Here is a 24,116-nt window from a genome sequence, read left to right on the forward strand (position 1 = left end):
GGTTGGAACTGTTGAGGCCCTGGGACTCTATTCTGGGCATCACTGGCCATACAAGGAAAAAATAAATTCTGAGCATAGAAGCAATGTCTTTCTTTCAAGTATATTGTGAAATGGAGATCAAAAGCAGCCAACTGCTGAATTTCCCCAGACATTGTTGGACTAATCACATTTAGCCAGAGCTAGAAATGACCACACTCACTTTAGGCACATCTTGATTTAATGATCCAAATCAGTCCATTTCTGGTTCTGCCCAGGCACATCAAGACTTGTCTGCGCTGAAATTAATTATCGAATGTCGAGTAGCAACTCCAGGTGTGCCAGCCAAATCTCAGAGTCAATTAGAGTCAGTTTTTCAGCTTGATTTGGCTATATTTTTGCTCGCATGTGGATTAACCAAGGAACACAGAGATGCCATAAGTGAAGGCAGAGCTCTGGGTACACTGGGAGTGCTGAAGTCAAACAGGGACATTTGACTTATCACCAAGGGCCTGTGTTATTGTGTGGTAGCTGAACAAGGGTTGTATTCCTGTTTAGGCATCTTAATAACATCTTGGTCCTGTTTTAAGAGCCTAAGTGCCCAGATGGATCCGTCATGTTTGTTTTTCAACCAGCCTGCATTCAACTGGTGCTTTTTTCCTGGCAGTAAACAGGCTGGTGCACATTCAGTCAGGCTGTGTCCAGCCTGTGTGTCACTGCATGGATCTGGTCGCAAAGGTCTGCAGAGCACACTCCTGAAAAATGGAACTGTAAATCTAAAGCACCTCTCATTTTGCAAGGATGGCTGTGCCTGGGGCACACATGAACCTGAGAAGTCAGTACTGGTTGCTGAGGACAGGCGGGTGGACTGCAAATTCCAGCTCCCAGAGGAGGCGTGTAATTCTTCAAGGCACAGGATCCACATGAGAGAGTCCTAAACGTAGTTTTTCTTCAAACTCCAGAAGCCTGAAACACTCATGGGTTCAATAGTAAGGTCCCTCAAGTGGGGCAGCAAGGTGGCAAGCACCTGAGAGGAGGTACTCATTAGTTTACCTATGTTTTATTTTTACAGAATCTTCACCATTTTTTTTTCAACGTTCAGCATGGAACAGCTCAGATCCAGTATTCATGATACAAATATCTCGGCTGATTCCTGACTGGCAGTATCTGGTTGTCATTGCTGACGTACTCTGAAGAAAAAACAAGCCTCTACAAGGCACCCAGTGGATCTAACACGCTTCCTTCGCCTGCCTGCCGCTTGAAATGTGTTTGCCAGCTCACCCTTCAGGGAGAAAATTTATTATACCAGTAACTAAGAGAGCCTTCAGAGAATTTCGGTGTACTGCTGTTGGCACTGGTTCCAAAGATACACCATTAGGCTGTTTCTGTACTTTAGGATAACTACTCAAGGTTAGCAAGGAGGAGTCAAATAGAGCAGAGAGGCCGCAATGTGAAATCAAAGGTGAATGGCCTGGACGTTGCTCCACATCTGATTGAAAATGGAAAAAAGAAAAAAAAAGGAAACGCTAAGCTATGTTTGTATTTCCTTTCACAGGAATTGCAGCATAGTTGTGTTTGCATGGAGCACCAGTGGCATCTAGTGACCACACCACGAAGATCACCATGAATTGATGCGAGCAGAGAAAGACACGGTGCAGATCAGGGCCAGTGGGGACATCACTGAGCTGCTGGTGGTGATGGCTGCAAACCTGGCCTAAGCTCTAGGAATTAGCGATATTGCATCTTCATGGTCAGATATTTGTAGCGCTTACATAAAAGATGCTATCATGTCTTGCAAACTGCAATAGTGAAATGCCCCACCAACCCTCTGGAGGTTCAGCAGTGGTGTGGGACAGCTTGCCTCTCGCATGATGGCAGAAGAAGCATTTCTTCAGTGTGAGTGGAACAAACACTTTTTAGTCTCCTCAGTGCTGGCTAGAGGAGATGGAGAACGTGTCAGGCAACACCAAGTCATCTGTCCCTCTGCCAAGTGGACAATAGTCCTTCTGTTCCCTCTGGAGAAAGGACTCTTCTACAAGAGCACTGGGGGCTAGACAGTGAGCACTATTGTTGCAGTTGGGTGAAAAGTTTACTAGTGCAAGGGAAACAGTATAAAAATTATCACAGACGGTAATCCAGAATTCAAAAGGGCATGATGTCTAATGCAACTGACTGGTAGTGTGACAATGAGCAGAAGACAATCAAGTTTACAGCTGTATTTTGATGTATATAAAACAGAGCAATAGAACTACATTTATTAAAGAAAAAAAAAAAAAAGAAACCCAGTTTCATGAGAAGATGTTACGAAGAGAGTAAGGAAAGCCACAATTTTAAGGCCCAGTTGTGAAACAATCATAAGATTCCTGAGACCACTTTTGGTGCCTGGAACTACAGGTCCACAGGTCCACAGCTTGTAAGTCTTCACGCAGCTCTCCTCTCACTCAGCACACGTGCCTGATTGCAGGTGAGCTGTAAATCACTGGCCTTGGACTCCTGTACCTATGCTGGGTGGTCGCTAGAGACATTACCTACCTTTCCTAAGAAGAGACTTGCTTCCTTCTTGCTGGCCAAACCCCTTCTCTCCACAGGTGTCCTTGTGGTGTCTCTGCACTGACTGGCTCCTGCCCCGGACTCTGGGCCACTGTTGGTACCAGTGTGTCACTTGGAGAAGCCACCAGAGCTATTAGGAAGGGGAAGCAAGGTACGTGACACATGCAGTGGAGGAACATTATGGTCAGCGAGCAGCAGGAGCAGATCAGCACCATTGCGTGTGTCCGAACAGGGCTGAAAAACTGGTCAGAAGCTGCTGCTTGCATGTCCTGCATGGGCTGTGTGAAGAACTGGACCCAGGTTTTCAGCCATGTGGGCCTGTGAGGATTTCCAGCCTCTTCCAACCTTCTGTCCCTTCAGAGGACCCGTCCAGGCCATTCCTGCGGCATCTCCCAGCATGGGGAGGCTGGTCAGCCTGGGCGAGAGGAACCACTCGCAGCTCCAAGTGCAAGCGGAGACCACAGAGGCAAACCAGCACACAGCAGGAATCGCAGCGACAGCTCCTGTTACAGGCTCACATTTTCTGGTGTTTATTATTCTTTTCATTCCTGGCCATGTCTCCATTATTATTAGTCTTTTCATGTGAAGGAGGAAATTTCACTACTAAACCACTGTTTGTGGTTCCTGCTGGGCATGCCGCTGGTTTGCTGTGGCTGAGCTACTGGCCTGGCCATCCACCCCACCTGCATGTGATGTACACAGCCCTGACAAAATCGGACAGCTGCCCCAAGGGAAGGCTGTTTCTGCATGCACCGTGTTCTTACAGGACTCCTTTCTTAGGTGTTTCAACTACTAGTGGTCAGAGGAAAGATGCTGGGCTAAGCTGCCCAGCATGGCTGTTCTGATCTTCTCCAAACCTCTCATCAAACACACAGCCAGTGAACAAAAGCAGGAGCTGGGAGTTCACAAAGGGAAAGCACAAGCTGGATGTAGAGAGGAACACTTGCAAAAACTACCGAATGCTGCAATGAAGAAAGCACTCCTGTTTCTCCTGCTTCAAGTTTTAAAAATAAACAAACAACAGAAAGGTCATTCAGCAGCATGGAAGAGAGCGTTAGCACAAAGAGGCCTCAAGGAGAGCAAAATGCAGAGGTTTCTGCAATAGAGAGTCCCACCACCATGCTTCCCATGGTCCCCAGTGCAGAATGCCACCCTTCTGAGCACAGCTGCATCACCAGACCTCATTTGTTGAAGAGATTATCTAGGGAAAAATAGTGGGAAACTTCTCTGGAGCTTCTGGGTTCTCTGGACCTTATCTTCATGTTCCACCTCAGTATCAAGTGAAGAAGTTGCTTTTGCTGTGTGTTCAGCAAAGATTTCAAGCAGAGAGTGAACACCCTTTGAGGTACTGAACAGCTAAAATGACATTCAATTTTCTCATCTAGTGGTACTTAGAAAAAAACTTCCTGCAACAAACAGCATCAAACTAATGCACTGAGTCACCATCATTCCTTCACCTCAATCCTAACAGCCCAAGTAGAGTACAAGCCCCTCCGAGCACACTGGTCAATTATTGGTTTGGTCTGAATTGCTAGAACTAGTATTTTATTGGCATTGCTTCTCCCAGACAAATATATGCAAATTTTCCATTGCTTAATCACATCTTAATATGGTGAAAATTCATGCACATACTTGTGACATCTAAGTAGTTTTTGCAGAATGACAGTCCTTTTGTTTTTCAGTATTTATTGTTCAGTATACAGCTGCGTGATACACTGAAGCTCAGCAAAACTGGGGAGAATGATTTACAGTAAGATTTTGAGAAGTCCATTTCTTCTAAATCAATCAGAAACAATTCTCAAACAGTCCGTGATCTGTGACTAAATGCTACATTATTTTAAATTTAGTTAGCGCTATAAATAATCATTAATGACAATACTACTACAGCCTGAAAATAAGGTAGGGGCAAGACCTGATCTACTTCTGTTTTACATTTATAGTGTTCATACTTGTATATTTTATATGCATACACTTGTATAAAACAACAACAAAATAAAACTGTCCCCACAACAATAAACAGGGTATATTGTACAGCTTATAAGTTATGGTATATAGTAAAACTGATATCACATCCTATAGTGGGGGTACATTAATAAATAGACAATGATATATTAATTTTCAAATTTAACAAATAATTTTAAAAGAGGAAGTGAGATATTACATACAATGGAGCTGATTCATCATTACTGCTTTTATTCCAGCTTAAAATAATGGCACTTTCATGTCACAGGAAACTTGGAAGCAATAAGGTAATGAATCACAGTCAATACACACAATTCAGTAGAGCTGTAATATTTTTAGAGAAACCTGAACTTTTTGGAGCGCTTGATTTTGCAACCCTGTAGTTGAGTTATTCATATTTAGTTTCTCTGCCTGCCTTTTTAATACATATATGTATAGAAAAAAAAGTACTTGTAATATGGTATTTACCAGCCTTGCTTTTTAATTTGTGAGTAAACACAGCTTATTGCTTTGCCATTGCTCTTCCACACCAAACCAGACCCAAGCTGTGGGAGCCCAGGGCTGTCCCACAGGTCCATCCCACTTATGCAGTGGCTCATGTGTTTGCTTTTAAATATAAATGGCACCCTAAGTATCTAATCACTCTATAGAATTTAAAACCCTAAACTACTTTGGAACATTCATATATTTTACCTACTGCTAAGCTGGCAAACCTGATTTAATTACAAGTCTGTAATCTAGATAATAGCTTTTAAATCCACTGAAGCAAACATGTGCCATAATATTCATACAACTACACATATAGTTGTACCTAACTCCTAATTTTGCAGTGCTGCAACTCTCCACTAGTAACAGAAATGTATGTATGTACATATGTAACAGAAAGAGAGCAAACCAGTCTTGTGTATGGATTCATGTCTGCTATTCTCATGCTCATCAATTACATCTATATCAAAACCAGTATGAGCTGAGCAGAGGACTGCTATGGGAAGAGAAGTACAAAACACTGCTCAAGAACGTCTGAAGCCAGATGGCCAATTGTTGGACACAAAGTGACATTTTTGATTGCCAGGGCTGCTTGTGCTTTTATTAGTGATGGCTTCTCCAGCTTCTCACAGAGCATGGTGAGGAGGTCTAACAGGGAAGCTGTGCAACAGCCATAGAAATGCTGTCACCTGTCTGCTGCAGCACACAATTTGTCCTTTGAGGTTTGAAAGAGACAGGAGGCAACCATGAGGGGCTGAGGGGTTAAAGGCAGCCGGTGATTTTATGTCTGAGTTAAAGAAACGGTATGTTTCACACTGCAATTCAATGTTTATTTTACCACAGAACAACCAGAATCCACAATAGGGTGCCAGAGTGCATCTTCACTAATCTATCCCATAATGACACAGGAGCACACTTTTCAAAGACACATATTTATACAAATGATAACCACTTTCGTCCCCATTACTTAGATTAGGAACAATTTGGGACACACATACACACGCACACATTAAAAAAAAAAAAAAAGAAAGAACAAAAACAATACAAATTTTTTCTTGTTGTTAGAAATAGAAGTGCCAGTTAAGTACGTCATCGTTTCCTGGTCCCACTATTGCCACTGGCAGACTTACTGAAGCTTCTGCTCATTTGTGGGAAGTGTACAGTTGGTGTTCTTTCAGTGGGGCCGTACAACCCTAAATTCCTGGCTGTAGCTGACTTTCGAAGAGGCTTGACACTGGGAAAAGGATTGAAGACCTGTGGTCTTGGGTTCCCAGGCTGGGGAGATTTAGCCAGGTTTCCACTGTCACTGGATGAGCTGGAGGACTCTGATAAACGTGGCTGGCCGGACTGATGGGATGTTGACTCAGCACCGGTGTTACCTGAGGTGAGCTCCAGTGCTTCCAGTTTTAGCTGAACCACTGACATGTTTGTACTGCCATCCGTGGAGACTGGCTCAGACGGCTGTCGGTCACCTTTTCGAGTAGTCCTGTCATCCAAACCACCCCCTTCTCCTCCTCCAAAGTCAGACTGTTTGGAAATCTCCTCCTTTGCACCAGAACTATTTGTTTTACAGCTCTCGCTCTGCTCATCTATTAGTCCTATGGTGTCCCCATAGCCCAGCTGCCCTTTGGCCCTCGCAATATTCTTTCGATGAACTCGTATGTGAGTGCGCCATGGAGAGTTCAGTTTTGGTTTAAGATCTTCTTGGGGAATGGGAGACATCTTCCCTGGAGCATGACTTGGGATGTGAATAACAGCATTTTTGAGAGACCTGTTATTCAATTTCATCTTCTTTCCTAAAAGGAGGTGGTTTATCACCGGGGAATGGTTTACCTGAGAAGGGAGGAGGCTGGTAACTGGTCCTTTGTCTGAAAGAAAGTGTTTAAAAGAAACACAGTGTTGTTAAAGAACAATAAAACTTAATGTTCTAAGGATCCACCACCAAATTTGATGCCTTTCTTGAGGTATAGCAAAGGTTTCTAGCGCTAACTGTTATTAAAAAAACAAAAACTGAATTTCTCTTACACCTTGGAGTCAAACACAAAGCTCTAACTTCTACAATAAATGTTTCATGTCCTTCCTCCCTCCCTGCTTCTTACCTATGGGTAAGTCCTGAGCCATGAATACCATGAAAATAAATAATAAAAAAAATAGCTTCTCAATTTCTGGAATTGCACTGTAACTAATAGCTTAACATTAATATTGGCTTCTGATCCTTCCCCTTCACTTCTCTTCCAACTGTGGGAGGCAATTCAGTCCCTACACAAGTCAGTCAAATAAGCCTCTCCATGAGGCTTGTATGACTGGAGAACGAATCAATATATTTTTAGTAGATAAACCACACCAACTCTTTCTATTAGGTCCTCTTATTAAAGCAGAACAGTACATTCAGAAGTAGGTAATTAAATGACAGTTTGATTAGACAACAAACCCAGCCCCATATCATGATTAGTAAGATTAGAAAGGTTTGTGTTTGGAGAGTAGGTGTTGGCAATCCTTGGGAATCAACATTTTCCTGTTTGCACGGTTTTTGCTGGCTACAGCCTTTATTCAAAGCAAATACTTTGCCAATATTAAAAAAAAAAATCCTTACAAATTATGTTAATGAAAAAATTGCAGCTCTAGGTATTCAAATGCTCCTATTAGGACACATTTAGAGAATCCAGAAGAGGAATAAAGATTCTCCACAGTGACCCATCTGGGTGGTTCAAAGCTGACTTAGAAAGATGCCACCTAAGTGGGGAGGACTGAGTGGGGTGGGCTGTGTTCAGCTTGTACACCCACCAAATCCTTCCCCTGCGCTGCGCACAGGAACCCCAGATTGTTGCATTTGCCAACTGCAGAAACAGACTCCATAACACGGAATGCTGGATAACAGACTCATGTCCAGCTCAATCCTCACAGCAGTATCCTTAAGCTAGGTGAACTGTCAGCCACAATGGGACATCTCAGCCAGTTCTTCAGCTGCATAATTTGCCATGATGGAATGATCTCAGAGGAGTGGGGATAATATGGACCAGCTAGGAATGTACCTGCCACTTGGTCTGAAGTATACTCATTTCCTCATTTCACTTTTTCCAGTGCATCAGTATGTCAACCCCAAGAATGCCAAAGATTTAAAGTTTTTAATCAGAGAGATCAACACATTGCACCCAGATAGCAAAGACACTTTTAAATACCATTGTTCAGCTGGTCCCTGGGACCTAAAAAAATCCCAGGGTCGTCATCTTCAGATCCTGACAAAAGAAGAAAAATCATCACCTTCTCATTTACAAACTGTCTGTATGAAGTGGTACCCACTTTATTACTAATGTGTTATTTATTCCATCAGACTCTCTTGTTTTGTCTATTTGGTTAAATGTAAAATAATGTTATTTGCTTTGTCTCCTATGATGAAGATAGCTTGTAATACATCAGTAAATGAAGCACGTTTTGCTATGTTACCTGCTCTGATATACACATGATGAACCTGCTGTTGTTGCTTCTTCTTTATCCTAGAATATTGCTTTTTCAGTGCATTAATATCAGTGGTCATACGCTCCATCATCATGCTGTTAAAAGCAGCATGATACTCGCTTCGGCAAGAGTCTATTGCTCCTGGACTCAACTCTGCAATGTTACTGGAACCCAGACTTTGTTCTTCATTCTGATCTGCACAGGGAGGGAATAAAGTGGAGATGAGGAATAAACCGGGATACTCAAGAGTTCCACAGAATATCTACAAGGAATGTCTATGTCTGCTTCCGATTATTTTACTGAAGTGTAGTCTTTAATTTTAAAATTATAATATGCACGTTTAACAAAGCTGCACTATTTAGAGTAAAAACCATTACATTTTTAGAACCACTTACTGCTTAAGAATAGCAAGGGTTTGAGCGGAGTTCAAAGAGTACAAAACTCAATTAACATAGCGCTGCCAAGATACAAGCACAGTTCTTCAATTACCCAAAAGTACATCAAACCATCACTAAAGTAATTCAGAAACTGATTATTAAAGACACACTGTTGGTCAAGGAGGAGGCTAACAGTGCAAGTTAGCAAATACAGTAAGCAGGCCTGAGGTTAAACAACCAACCTAGAAATACCAGCAAGAAGCATCAAGAAACAGTTACAGCGCCCCAGGGAGAAAGCTGCCAGTAGCAGCAAAAGGGATGAGCACAGAGCAGCTGAGGATCAGGGAACTCCAGAGCATCTCTGATCAACAGCTGCAGAGCAACAGCAGCAGCGCAATTTATTTCCACGGCTGTTTCTGCCACCAAGCTGACAGTCCGGGGTCAAGGCGATAATTCTTTTTCAAGGGATGTTTGTTTGTCTTCGGCTTAGTTTGCAACAGCAGTTTGATGTTCTGACCAAGTGTGAGCTTGAAGCAGCGCATAGAGACTCACAGCCCCTCAGGAAGGGAAAAAACAAAACGCCGCAGCAATCAAGAGGAAAATTGCAACTTACAGGTCTCAGCAAAACCAAGTCACAAATATGATGATGTGTAATCAGATAACAGTGACTGTCTACACCAGTCTGGGTTTTTTTGGGAGGACGGTGGGAGTGGGTTGGGGATCAATAACTACAGCCTCTCCCAGGATATAAAAATCACTGCTGATCCAGTATCATTTAATAAAGGCTGCTGCAAGTTAAGAAATAATCTGCTTTTCTTGTATGGATCAGAATTTTGTTCTGCTTGTAGAGCTTGCACAACTGAGTGTACAATTCTGTCAGAGATTTTATTTCAACATGGAGGGTTTTGAAAAATAGTGACATTTTGCCAGAACACCCTAAACCATACCCAATTTTTAAGAAAATGTGAACATACCCAAAACACACAACAGTCTGAAGGTTTGGCCAAAAGGGCAGTGAAATGACCTGCAGAATTCACCCAGGGCTGATAGGTTCCAATATTAGCCACGCATATGCTAATAACAGTCAAATTATTTATTACATGTACATTCTTCAGAAAATGCTGACTACCCAACAGCTTTCTTGGAAATAAGCATGGATTTAGGGTGGACTTTTTTTTGACACATGTGCTTCTTTGTTTGTTGGAGGGCAACACTATAGGGTTGGTTTTTTTAACTATTACTATAGCCAAATCTTTAATCCATATTTCCTGTATACAAACAGCCGTCAAAGTTGACTTTGAAGACATCTTCATGGACCGTAGAGCACATCATTTAGTACCTGCAGTAATCTCTACTTTAATATAAAATACAATTTTCACAGCAGTTTTCAGAGGAAGCTACAGACAATTTCTGCAAGGTTACGCAGACTTAAGTACATTTTCCAAAGTGAACACAAACACTCTTACCTTTCATCTGTTTTTGGTATTTTTGGAGCTCTGGTGCCAAAAACCCACTTAATGGTCCAAGACAGCCAATTGCATTGGCAATTGAGTCTTCCTCATCTAGGTCATTCTCCTCATCACTGTCTCTGGTTCTGCCTAGCCTTCTGCCAAATGAGAACATAAGAGGAATAAGAAAGAGACATTTTGAATGTGATCATTACCAAACATCTTTATCTTCTTTAGGAGCACACCAGGGGGGATGTCACCTGTCTTCACTATCTGTGTAGGGTACACAATAACCCTGTATCCCATAAGCAGAACATTTCAAACTTACCCTGAAAGCGAAGTTGATTTTACTGCTGCAGGAAAAGGAGTAATGTTGTACGTGTATTTCTCCCTTAATTCTGCCAGTTGTGGGAAGGGAAACTGAGCCATGGTATAAACAGTCTAGGGAAAAAAAAAATGCAGCTTTTAAAATTTTTGCTTTAACTAACAGGCCCACAAAAGATTTCTCCCTGAACAGATTTTCATCATCCTTCAGGATCAAAGGCAGCACATTCTCAACTGCTGTAAGAAAATGGAAATGGTCTAGTTTTACAATTCAGTCAGTATTTCTTGTAAGAAAAATAAAGACTGACTCACTAGAAAAATACATGGTTCAGAGAAAAAAGAAAATGGAGCTCATAACATGGGAGGTAGGGCCCTTTTCAACTCCTGTACTTAATAATCATTGTCAATCCTCTCCTTGCCAGCACATGAGAAATCATCCTCCTCCAATTATGATTTCACTTACATAAATGCATCACCGAGCTTTTGGGGATCTTCCAGAAGACCTATGTTTCTGCTCAAGTATTCAACAAGGTTTTGACATTATCATAGGCAGGAAGGAGCAGATCCTCACTTCATGTGGACTGTTAACAGATCCATCGCTTCACTTGAGCAGCCCCAAGAGCTTGTGTAAAGGAAATCACTTCAACACAAAAGTTACGGCCAAAGAGGAAGGACCCAACATTATGCAGCTAACTTTTCTCCTCTCAGTTTCTGGTTTTTGATAGTTGTTTTGTGGGGGGCAGTTTTGTGGTATTTCTTGGAGGAGTAGTTGTGGTTGTTTTTTTTCCAAATAAATTTGTTCTATGGTGAACAAAGAAAACTTTTTGCAACTCTCTGAACTCAACATGTAGTCCCCAGAACTTAAAAGAAGGCTGCAAAAAACTTGAATACATTTTATTTACTTCAATCTCAGAGTTAAAGAAGACAAAGAGCTGCAAAAGCATTTGCTTTCAGCGTTATTTTTGCTTTAAGTCATTTTGTAATAACAGAATGTGTATCACCAACCAGCCTACCATAAAGACACATTATGCTCATTGCAATATCTCTGTTGATTTGTTCTTATCTATTTTAGTTGCCTTTTTTCCCCCTGCTTTTGTACACTTTGAACTATTCAGGACTTCCAAATAACTGACACACAATGCATTGAGAGTCTCAATGTCAGAAGTAAAACGAAAAGTTAGCCAAAATATAATTTCTCAGAGTTTATCTGAAATATTATAGCTTTTCCCTATCTTGAAAATGAAATGTCTTCTAAAAGGCAGCAAGGTAAGAATTTCTCATTAGCTGTGACAGGAAATCTTCACTTATTTATTTTTTTTCCCCTGTGCTACTAAGTCAGTGACATTTTCACAGGCAAACAGCCTCAATTAAGATGATAGGAAATTTTGAACAATTTCTACACAATCTATTCTTGAACCGTACCTTGTTTGTGCCAAACACATTAAGGAAAATCGCAAACATTAATTCAGTACTAGACTTTTTCTAACAGAAGAAAAAAAAGTTTCATGAACAGCGATACTCTAAGCAAAGAGGATCGGGAAGGACACTCCTGGTTGGACCAGGCACAGGGCAATAGTGCAGCTCAACAGGCTTCTGCGTGGAAACGCCTTTACAGCTCGGGCCATACGCAGATTCTAACACAAAGAGGATGTCTGAAAAACCCAGAGCACGAACTGAGGCTCTGCTGCTCCAGGAAAATGCTACTGTGAAAGAGAAATATTGTCTAGGGCCTGAGCGGCAATATCCCGGCAGTCTACCAGACGAAGGAATTTTATGATCTGGAGAAAGACCTACCTCTGGCCCAATGTGTCAGCCTGTTTGTTTGATCTCCACCACACTTTCCTGTATTATTTCCCCATATGTCTCAACTCTCTCCCTTCATAGAAAAGGAGGTGTGTCTGGAATTTATTTCTACCCTTTATGTCAACAGCCTTTTCAGGTAACTTGTTCCATATGCTAGTTACCCTTTAAGTGAAACAGTCGACTCAGAGTCCTCCATTTACTCCTTGCACGTACTGTTTTAGATTATGGTTTTAGCATTTGCCTGTCTCCAATCTGTGTCTCTTCCAGATTCCGTGCAATTTCTTTCATTTAGCATCTACATTTTTAGCTCAGTTATTTGCTATCAGTTTATAACTGGAGGACTCACTTGCCACCTGGGCACACACACACCCACACATTTATGATGCAAGTTCCAATGGAAATTTTTTAAAATATTGTCAATCAACAGCTGTGGTCTTGTCATAACAATGCTTCAGAGTCAGAGCATCCTGCTCCTAGTTTGCACACAGCCTTGGACGTGATTTGGTTAATCCTGGTGAAATTGTGCCAGAGGGAAACAGCCTACATACATGAAGCTTGATTCAGCCAAACTTACTATCTTATTTATGGCCACAAGAGACAGATTCTGAGAAGAAGAAAAGACACAGGGAAAAAACCTCTCTTCTCGCCTTAAGTCAGTAGCATTTGTCAATTCTTTGCCTTGCACTAAAGATATAAAGCCACCTACAGCCTCATCAGAACACCATACAGAAGGTGATGGGCTGTGACTTCCAAAAGGGAATCACTGGTTTTGCAGACAGCTCAGCCACACTTATCTCAAGAGCTGCCCCACACTAGTTTAAACTTCTTCTCTTTTCACTTCCAATAAGAAAATTAAAAAAATTTAAAAAACAAAAAACAAAACAAAAGAAAAAAAACACACCAAAAAAAAAACCCAAACCAAACAAAAAAAATACAAAAACAAACCCAAAAGAAAACAAAGTGCTAATCAAGTAGAAAGTTAAAGGTGAACACAATCAAACACTTGTCCATGAAGGATCAGCCATAACTCCCAAAGGAAACGGATCTTTTAGAGCACAATTTGTTTTTTAGTGGTGGAGATTACTCTTCACTGGCTTAGCTTAAGTGAGCCTGAACAGGTAGTTCAGATGTAAATGTGTTGTGCAAGTCTAAAGAGAAGCGAGCTGATTGCTACCAGCAACCTTTACTGAAATAGGTAGGGAAGGCTGAGTAGGATATTAATCCTTTCCTGCAGTAGGATACTAATTCATGAGCCACCTTGCAAAAAGTGTTACATGTAAATTCACCATTCTGATTTCAATTAGGAAAAAAAAAAAAAAAAGAAAAAAAAAACATTTTGAAAACAAAGTGGTCTAAACATCTCTGGCTGACTCCTCTGGAAAAAAGTAAAGCAATTTAAAAAACAGTGTCTTCAAGCAGCCTGGAGCCTTTCATTAATGCAATGGTTCATATTTCTTTATTTTCTGCTCCAACACTGAGAAAGTTGTCCAAATGCGGCAGCGAGACACATGGTGCCATTCATATCTCGTAATGGTAAACTCTGGTAATGCCTAATTCTCTCTGGTACAGAGTGAACACCTCAGATGGAGATGGCTACACTGCCAGTGCCGGACTTTGCCTTGAAGAACGTTACCTAAACTACAGCATGGTTTCTTCAACTGAGAGGACACACATAAACCAGACACTCTGCTTGTCTGCGCAGAAAATTTAAACCAGCCACATTCTCCGTACCAATGGCAATGCTATCCTGCCTTAATGCTCCTGTCAGTGTCACAAAATACACATGTATGCTTTGAATACACAAATACTTTGCACCAAGCGCTTATTTTTTACTGAAGCACAGGAAGACTGATAATTTAGTATACTTGTAATTGCAACAGTTAAGAAAACAAAGACATCCTTCCATACCTCCAACCAGAAAGTTATTACATCTATGCCTTATCTCTGTTACACACAACAGCGAAGAAAGAAATCCACACTGAGTCACTAAAGCCCACTTCAGCTTTCCCAACATTATTCTTTGTCACAAATGCCGCATCTTGATTTTGTACTGCACTTGAAACCAGGAACTGAAACACAATGAATATGAGGAGGCATCAGCTTGGGCCACCTTCCTCTTGTATCCTCAGTCTCTGAACTGCCTTGTGAGAAACCTTAACGCCTATTTAAACCATGTGGAGTACCTCTGAGCAGCTGTATTGCAATTTTTGAAGCAAAACAAAGCCACAGTGCTCACCTCTCTCATTCCTAGAGCTCCTTCATTAAACAAAACAACAGCAGTAACAAAAGAAAAAAATCTGAAACTGATCCTTTACTTCAGAGCAGTACTTCACCAGACAATTTGAAGCGTATTATCCCAGACAGTCAAGTTTTGCTTCCAAAAATGGGTAACACAAGTCATCTATTAACTACTGTAATAAACACATTCAACTTCATATAGTGAGGCTGACTTTATTTTCAGATTAATTACGTGCTCTGTATTTGCACCCATTTAATCACTGTACTCTAACACATCAAAAGCAAAGTTCCAGAACTGTAGCATGAAGACTTCATAAAACATCTAAGTAGACAACACCTCAAGGATATCAGAAAAAAAAAAAAAGTTTAAAAGTGTAAGTGCATATCGATACAATCACAATTGTAACACTAAAAGCCTATTCCCAGAACAATGTGGATCTTTATTCTCAGACAATGACGTATGCTATTATCTACAGATGTCTTTGTTTATAGTTCACTGACAACTATTCATGGCTTTTTTTTTTTTAAATCATGAAGGATATCTTTTTCCCTTCTCACTTGATAAACTCATCTCCCAGTGTCTGCAGAATGAAAAGGACACAATGTCATAAACAACCAGCCCAAACATAGAACACCCTAAAAATTATGACTACTAAAAGATTCTATATCTTGCTTGTGTAAATCCAACTGGACACTGTATCACAACAAACTCTGAACTATCAACATACAACCAATTTTTATCAAATGAAGTCTAGTTGTTCTCTATACTTAAAGTATAATATAAGATTTTAGCTTTAACTGCAGGTCACCTCTTTGTTTCACTGACATGCTAGCTCAATTCAGTTACCTTATACTTTTATTCGTGGGAGAGTTTAGGTTTCTGCAGTATCTGAACAAAAATGTAATATGTTAGAATTGGGCACCTAACGGATGCACAGAAAATATAAACAATAATTATATCGCAATTACTCACCTGCATGAGTTCGTTGCTGTCAATCAGACTGTCTTCCAGCATCTCCTGGGTCAGCTTGCCCATGGTACTGTAAAACTCATCTGCAGTTTCACAACACTCTATTTGCCTACATCAAAATACATGTTGGGTTTTTATTTTAATGTGACTATACACCTCCAAAACAAAATTGAACTTTCTGTTATCATGAAATATGAGTTTCCATTAGTCACCTTACTTGCAAAGTTTACTGCAATCCTCCCTACACTTTCAAATAAAAAAATACCTGTGCACATCACATGGGAAGTACCAGTGCAGTAAAAGGAGGTACTGAGCACAGTTTACTGTCCTGACTGCTTATGGTAAAGGATTCATGTGTGTCCAGGGAGGTTATTCCCTGTGCCTCTTTCACTTCTACAACGCAAGAATCAATAAATCCTGCCTCCTACTAGCACAAGGGAGATCTCCTATCAGCTCAAAAATGGAGCACAAATATATCTTGATTGCCTCATCACCTGTTCTTTGGGCGAATTCACTGGTTGAACTGTCTTTATGTCAGATGGGAAGATATTTGCTGGCCAGAAAACATTTATATGGAGTACATTAAATATAGATGTATTTATACATGTCACGGTATTCAAAAGCGCTGAGCTCACATAATGCAGAACGAAGGAAAATTCACTCATATCGTGCATACTTGTGAAAGCTATTTCGAAATTAAGAGATTAAGCTGGTTTTATTTTTTGATTGTTGATGTTGTTTTTGGTTTGGTTTGGTTTGGGTTTTTTTGGTGGTGGGGGGGTTGGTCATTTTGTTTTGGTTTTCCACACTTTAGATTTCTAAAATCAAAGAATCACCCACAGAGTGTCAGCTAGAGGAAGGGATATTATGAGTAATATGTTTTGTGAGTTGCTCTTCTACATATATTAGGGTCAGGCACTAAACATCCTCTCCTGTCAAGTGAAAAATTTGTATAACTTCTATCCCAAACAAGCCTACTGCTGGCTACATATTGTAGCCTCCCCTGTAAAATACAGCTGCTGTAATGATCAAAAAAGTACATGGTCTTTTTTCCTAAGGATTAGAAGAGGAAGCTTCCCTTGATCTTCACTGTCAACCGAGAATAACCATTGAACTACGAAACTCCTACTGGAATCTTAACATAGTTTAGCTAAAAGAATGATTAAGCAGTAAAAAGACAAAGCATAGAAACAATGGGTATGTGGCAAATTATCACAAACTTTCTGCTTACCTTCCCTGATACCTTCAGTCTCTCATGACCTCCACACGTTCCTTTCTCTACTGCACCTATTTTTAACCCCCCCATTCCTTCAGTCTCCCTCAAAACAGAAGCACGATGGAGCCACCCACATTTTAGGAAAAGCACTTCTCACCCCATTTTCATGTATAGAAAGACAATCTTGAGAAGTATGAAAATCATGAGCCCATGATCACTGTTCCAGGCCCAACTTTTTTAAATTCCCCTGTTCTACTTCTAGAGGAGAAGAAAGAGGAACAAAATCACAATCTTCTCCCAGCAAAGACATAGTACCCCACCTTTTACTTCCTTATCTCATTTGATATCATTAATCACAAGCTTACTGAGTTTCAATTCTTGTTCAGTTTTAGTGATTCATCTTCTTCTGGATCTCTAGTTACCACCCCAGTGTCTCTTTCTGTTAATCACCCCCAAATCTGCCAGATGATCTTGCCTTCCCCACAAATGATGGTTACAAGGTGTACAGTGTGATCAGCTTATTCTTTTGCATCTATTCTTATATATGTCTTCATGATGTTTCCTCCAATTTTTGTAAAACACATTTCATGTTTGCTTCAAGTTTTATTGCAAAATCTTCAAAGCAGTGACTTTTTTATGACGTTATGAGTTGGAACATTTTTAATTACAGCTCTTAAGTGCACAGAGACCCACTGCAATGGACCTTTTATCTAAAGGTATAGTACACAGTAATAAAGCACAAAGGGATTACATGTAGCTTAATCCTAATGCAAATGATTCATGCAAGTTTCATTCATGAGCTGAACAAATAAAGCTCTTAGGAAATTACTCTAATTATTATTCTTCAGATAAGAAATTAAATATGCTGAGCAAAGTCTCTTACAATGCTACTGGCCTGCAGTGCTAAGTTATTCAGCCATAAAAAAAGAAATTAAACCTCCAAAGACAGAGCTGAACATAAATCCCAGTGGTTCAATCTCAGGGGAAAAAAGGAAGATAAGTGCTAATATCATCACAAGAAAAAATTTATGCAGCTGCTGACATCAGCTTGAAAAAAGTTTCCAGCTGAACTAACATCTCCTCGACCTGTCACAGCTCACACTTGTCACTGAAGTCAGTGACAAAACCCAGTTCTCCAGGAGCACTGTACACTCTTTGGAAAGCCAATATTTGCTATGACAACAGAGGAGTTTAGAAGAATTAACCACCTCCTGTGTTTTGTCCTATGTGGTGAGTTCCCAAGGCCATAAAGGACTCTACAGAAACTGGGCTGAAAAAGAAAATTTGTTTGCAGGCCTTAACAGAAAAGAACTGTGTAACACTGAATCATTCCCTTAGTAACACTGAACTCCTTCTTGGGGTATAGCCCACAGGCTCAAATCTTTGAGTCTCCTTAAGTGAAAATAATAGAATTAACATCCTCAGCTTCAGGCACCCAACTAAACTACCCAGTCACCCTCACGTCTCTCTGTGTGTCTTTCCATAGAGTATTTACCAGCTCCCTCAGAGGTCTATGTTCTGGAAAGACCAACCAACCTTTTAGCTTATCATGAAGACATTATACACAGACAATGCAAACAAGTGGAGACATTTCCTGCAGGAAGGGTCAAGTCATTATCATGCCCATTCTGACACGATGTCAGAAGCGTGTTTTCGGGGAAGCCACAGAGACACTTTGCGTAGCTTTTTCAAAGCAGAATCATTCTCTCAAAAGATTGAATCTTGTTTAGAACTGAGAACATGCTCTTCAGAGCAACATAAGTTACACACATTGCTCATACTGAACAAAAAAATCAGATAAAAATGACCACTTACTCTCCTAACTTTGCCCAGATGGCCAAAGCTACTCTCAGTATAATTTCAGAGCCTTCAAAGAATACTGAGTCCCAGATCTTCAGAACTGTATGGTTAGGCAGGCAAGTGGCAAAGAGGGTCAGAAACCACTGCATTGTGAAGACATTTGTAAGTGGGGGTTCGTAGCCTCCTGAAATTAAAAAAAAAAAAAAAAAAAGCTTAAAGTAATTGTAATTTACTATTATTTTACAAGGAGTATAAACGGTGTACTGAAATCCACCAGCCATTTTAGCACCTCTGTTTTTGCTCAAAACTTACTTAGCCTGCAGCTGCCCAAAAATAAGCTGAGAAAAAGAAGGACGGAAAAACGACAAGCCTTCATTCTGCCGCACTGCAAAAAACTCAAAGCAGCAGCATCGGTTTTGGACTGTACACTTTGAAAAACACCACCACTTTTTTTTTTCTTCCTTGTATCAGAAAGATTGTTTTTCCTTCCCCAAAGCCATATAAGCTAAAAGCTTTTATTAAAAAGGTAAGCACTGCATTTCTGCAGAAACTGATGACACAAGAAGTCTTTACGAACATGAAGTTTAGGGTGCCTGCCTCACTGCCTCTGTAAAGTCCTATTTATTAATTTAAAATCCAAACGTACTGCCAGCTAGCAGAAGTAACTGTAACACATTGTTTTCCTTTTGTCAAGTTTCAAAGAAGATTGAAACTCTGAAGTTTTGCTTTCTTGTTATGCCCAGAGAACACTTTGTCCATCCGAGTACCAACCGATGCACTGAAGGCCACGACCAAAGAGGCTGCTGCCTTTGAAAACACTTTCAAACAGCAAATACATCCTTGTTACCCTTTGTTTGGTTTTATACAGTTTGGGCACAGTCACAGTTTATTTACATGGACCACAGTAGCAGATCTTTTCTAAGATCCAACTCAGGGTACACTTAGCTCCCAGACTGGGAAAAACAAAATCAAAGCAAAATCCAAAACACAAATCCAAATAAAAAAATATCCTCTCTGAAAGACTCTGAAATAAATGAGAGCTGTATCTTCTTTAAAAAAAGTCTGGAGGGAAAGCTATACCAGAAAAAAAACAAAACCAACCAAACAAAAAAACCACCACACACAACAAACGAACCAAAAAAACCAAAACCACCACCCACACACAAAAAACCAATTTTGAGGCAGGAACCTAAGAAGTACCTCTGAGTTTCGCACCTGTGTATCGCTAAGCATCCAGGTGAAGAAATAATACTAACCAGCCACCACTGTCTCTCACATTGTAACTCTTCTCAGAACAGCTGTGTTAGGCAGCAACTATAAGCAGCAATGGTAGGATAGGTATCTTGAGCTAAGGCAAGAAACAATCTTTTCAAGGTAGCCCTTGTACTAAGCTGTGTGTTACAGTGTTTTCACTCCATATATTTCATGTCCTTGTCAACACAATTCTGTTTGCAGTTAGTGGTGAGACCAAATTATTTCCCCTTTATTTTTTCCCAAGAGCACCACCTATTTATGTTAAGGTTATCAATAATGGAAACCTTCATTTTTCACTTTAACAATTTAAAACACATATTCCAAGCAATAAACTCATGCAAACATTTAAAAGACTGTTTTTAGACCAGCAGTCAGATGAAAAAATAGCAAAAAGGAATTTAATAGCATTTTCTGTTGAACATACCTCCACTTTCTCTGTTAGCAGCTCTTTGCAGAGTGTCTAAGTGCTGGGACAGTTCAGGAAGCTTCATTCGTAAAAGATCTCGGAAAACCGCCATATCCACAGAGAGAGCACGGAGATTATTGACAAAATAGCTATCAGGAAGCACTTTATCAATTAGGTAAATCATAATCTGTGGGGAAAATTAAGTGCAATCATGTAGGACTTACAGAGCCAGCTATTTTCTAGGAATAACAGAAAAACAGAATTTTAAAGTTCTCTGTTCATTAAAGAACGGCTTGGAGCCAGTGGCAACACATGCCTCTGGTATCTCCATTTATACGGGGAGAAAACATTATCATTTTAAGCATACACAGGTACTCTAGGTACCCACAAGCAACAGAACTGCAAAGGCCTCTTGAAGCTGTCCAGCATTTATGAGCCACTAATGACTGAAATTAATGTCACAGTAAGCTACGCACAAACTGGAAGCGTTACTGAAACCAAAGGCCACGTTTGGCACTTTTGCTGCTGTACGTGTTCATGAGATTCTCCATGCCATTGGAAAGTTCCACTGTCCTTTCTCTGTTTGTTAAGTGCCACAAATAATCTTTTTTCCCTCTCCAAAATGCAAGATACTGTTCTTTAAAAAAACATTCTCCACACATTTTACTGTGATGTGTTACCGTGTGCTGCACTTCACCTTGTCACTTTGAAAGGTGCTAAATAAAGCAGCATGAGACATTTAAACTGACATCTGTTTCAAGTGAGCTCACTCGGCTACATGGGTGGTAATGTATTAACTGGATACTGTCAAACTTTGAAGAATGAACAAATGCAACAAGGAAATATGCAGAAGTTAATGTATACCGCCAGCCCAACAGAAGATGCTGGCCTTCACTTCAGGATCTTTTGCAGTCTCTACGGCTTTTAATCCTGCAAGACTGTCCTACAAACCATACCCAGAGAGCCCACATGCGGTCATCCTGTTTGCTTAAGCTCTCCATTACGCCTTGGTTACAATTTCAAACCAGCATCCTTATCTGTTTCATACAGCCTCTAATGCTTGAGAGGAGCATGGCACCTCCCTATGCAGGAGACAATCCTCCTTCCAATCCCTCTCTTTTCGTAAGATGCCCACAGAAAGAGCTTGGCAGACACTGGACTTCCACAAGCACCACCTTACACAGCCTTACTGCTTCCTTTTCTCTCCCAGCTGCTTGTGACCACATACCACCACTTGTCCTTGCAAGATTTGTTTGGGCAAGAACAGTCTTCTGTTCCATGTTTTAAAGCATGTAGATCAGTAGTCGACACAGACAAATCAATAGCTTTCACACATTTTCGATGGCTTTTTTTTTGTTGTTTTTTGTTAAGTTTTAAGGATCTACGAAAATAGATGATCAAAACACGGTACACAAGGAAGCTGAAGTTTCATATTTTATCAGATGCATTCCCAAGCCTTTGTTGAATACTGGGACACCTCATTATCTTTTAAAAATATGCTTTATTTTGTTCAAATATATTTCTACCAATAGAAGAATAATATAACATTAACTTACAACTATGTTATTTGTGTTATCATTAATTTCTTACGACATATGACACAAAACCCTAAAGAAACCATTTCGTAAAGGATTTTGCTCCCTTCCCACTAAGTGATATTACTTCAGAAATCTCAGATATATGAGAGCACAGAAAAGAACAGAAATCTTTTTGCACCGCTGCAGTCTATCCTATTTCACTGGCATGTCAATTGTTTTGAGAACGCTTTTTAAGCAAGCAGCTTCAGGTATTTACCAGTTGCAACAGATACTTTCTTCATTTAAAACATTTGTGTTTTCCTAGAATTTGCTTTAAAATGCAGAAGATTTATTAACTGCCCCACATGTTACCACCACACAAGAGGTTGATAATGTAATCTGAATGTTTCAGCTACCTATGGTATCTCAAGGCAGATCTGGGATTATGGGATAAGATATTCAACAGTTAGTAGCAGTATTTCCATTTGGTTTTATTATGGCCAAGCCTTCATTTGTTTCTGATTGAAAAAAAAATTAACACTGATAACATTCCAACTGTGCATTTTAGCTCAGACAGGATAACAAACAATCCACAGATATAAATTGGTTGACTCTTTCGAGTCCCGTTCTTTTAGGCCGTCTACAAAAGTGCACTGGTTTATTCTAAAGTTCACCAACTAAAAGCAGTATTCAACACTGAAAGAAAAAAATTACTCACTTTCAGGGCATCCCCTTCATTGCCCTCCATTACTTCCAGAATAAGTGCAGCGAGTATGTTAAATCCTTGACAATAGCCAACAGATTTATTCCACCTGGCATAAGCCAGCAAAACGCGTTTTAATACCACTCGATCTTGCTCTGCCTCCTGGCCACAGTAAGAACTGCAACCAGTTCGGTGAAGGTCCTTTACAGGAAAAAAAAAAAAAAAAAGAAAATAGACAGAAAATATATGCATTTTCCTTCCCCCTTTAGTTCTCCTGCCTGTCCCAGTTCTCCTCCCACCTCCACCTTCCCAAAACATATTCTCAGAGTTGATGACAATGTTTCTTTTTCAATCTGCAAACCTTTAGCACACTGAGGAGAAACAGGTTCAGTGAGCTCTTAAGTAAACAAGTTACCTAAAAGATGTTCCTATGAAGTTGTCACAGAAGATATTAACAGATATTTACGTTTCGAAGTGGCGAGATGTAACAGCTGCTTAATTGGACAAAAAAAGAGCAACTGTTTTTATCGAAGTATAAAAGAACTGGCAGGCAATTAAGTTTTCAAAACAGAAACAGGATTCTTGAAACTGAAGTGATTTTTAAGTGAAATGCAAACCGTACTACAATTGTTAATATTTCATGAGTAATATCTATAGTCTTAAATAACCAAGTACAGATGACAATCACGAACACAAAATATTTCACTCTGTGTAGTCTAGTTAAGGTGACACAATCTCTCCTAAATAGAGTAATACCTCTTAAATACATAAATAGACTATTTAAGTCACCATAGCAATGCAAATCTGTTAAGCTTTTCCCCAAAACTACCCACTGCTTTAAATATTAAACATTAACCAGCTGAGAAATATATATAGACAAAGGTGTTTCACTATCATAAAATAACTGCAAAATGCTCAATTGTTGTCTTATAAAACACAGTTTCTAATCCCAGTGAACACTTGTGTTTATTTATAGGGAATAGAAGGGAAAAAGAGGAGAGGAGAGAAAAAACCCCACTTATGTTACTCTGTCTCCATGAAACTTCTCTGTTTCTTTTAATATAAGAAAGCAGAAACTGAGAAAAAAAAAAAAAATCGGTAACAGCATTTTTTTTTCCCAGTTAACACCAACCAGACTGGTGCAGAAGGATCAAAGAAGCTGAAGAAGCCAAAGGGAATTCAGGTGTAATTTTTCCCAAAGCAGTAGCAGAGAACAAAATAAATCCAAATTCCACCTAATTAAAAAAAAAAAAATCACTTTTCATTAAAAAATAAAATAACAAGTTAGCTGGCTACCTTTACTATCTGAATGCCCATGGAGTCATCATCAGGATTACTTCTTTCATTGAATGTGAAACGCATGGTTTTATCCCAGTCAATGGCTATACTGTGTAAGTACTGATCAGCTAGCGTCAGCCAAACCTAAAAAAATACACACAAAGCAAGACAACAAAATGAATTATTTCCCTCATAAAATATTAACAGTTTTCATATGTACTGTTAGATGAACCTCATCAGCTTCACCCATATGAGATCTGCTGTTAGGCTTGAAATATGCAGAACTGTATCTAAAACAAGTTTCGCAGAATTAAAGTAGGCAGAAGCCCACCCTCCTGGGAGGACCCTCCTG

At 39.9% G+C, this 24,116-nt stretch overlaps 1 protein-coding gene across 4 annotated transcripts in view; it reads right to left on the reverse strand.

Moving 5' to 3' along the window:
- Nucleotides 1-4,195: 4,195 nt before the first annotated feature.
- Nucleotides 4,196-24,116, reverse strand: part of TBC1D30 (TBC1 domain family member 30) — a 55,937-nt gene continuing 36,016 nt past the window's right edge. For 2 of the 4 annotated variants that reach the window (XM_065854599.2, XM_065854607.2), the window contains 10 exons: nt 23,783-23,908; nt 22,502-22,687; nt 20,285-20,453; nt 18,622-18,790; nt 15,594-15,699; nt 10,584-10,696; nt 10,274-10,413; nt 8,419-8,625; nt 8,154-8,210; nt 4,196-6,842 (listed from right to left, as the gene is read on the reverse strand). In XM_065854599.2, the coding sequence (XP_065710671.1) occupies nt 6,064-6,842; nt 8,154-8,210; nt 8,419-8,625; nt 10,274-10,413; nt 10,584-10,696; nt 15,594-15,699; nt 18,622-18,790; nt 20,285-20,453; nt 22,502-22,687; nt 23,783-23,908 (2,052 nt within the window). In that variant the 3' untranslated portion in view covers nt 4,196-6,063. The remainder of the gene's footprint in view (nt 6,843-8,153; nt 8,211-8,418; nt 8,626-10,273; nt 10,414-10,583; nt 10,697-15,593; nt 15,700-18,621; nt 18,791-20,284; nt 20,454-22,501; nt 22,688-23,782; nt 23,909-24,116) is intronic. The other 2 variants (XM_065854629.2, XM_065854615.2) reach the window with 1 other exon arrangement.

This window comes from Patagioenas fasciata, chromosome 1 (genome assembly GCF_037038585.1).
Source record: "Patagioenas fasciata isolate bPatFas1 chromosome 1, bPatFas1.hap1, whole genome shotgun sequence".
Taxonomy (NCBI): domain Eukaryota; kingdom Metazoa; phylum Chordata; class Aves; order Columbiformes; family Columbidae; genus Patagioenas; species Patagioenas fasciata.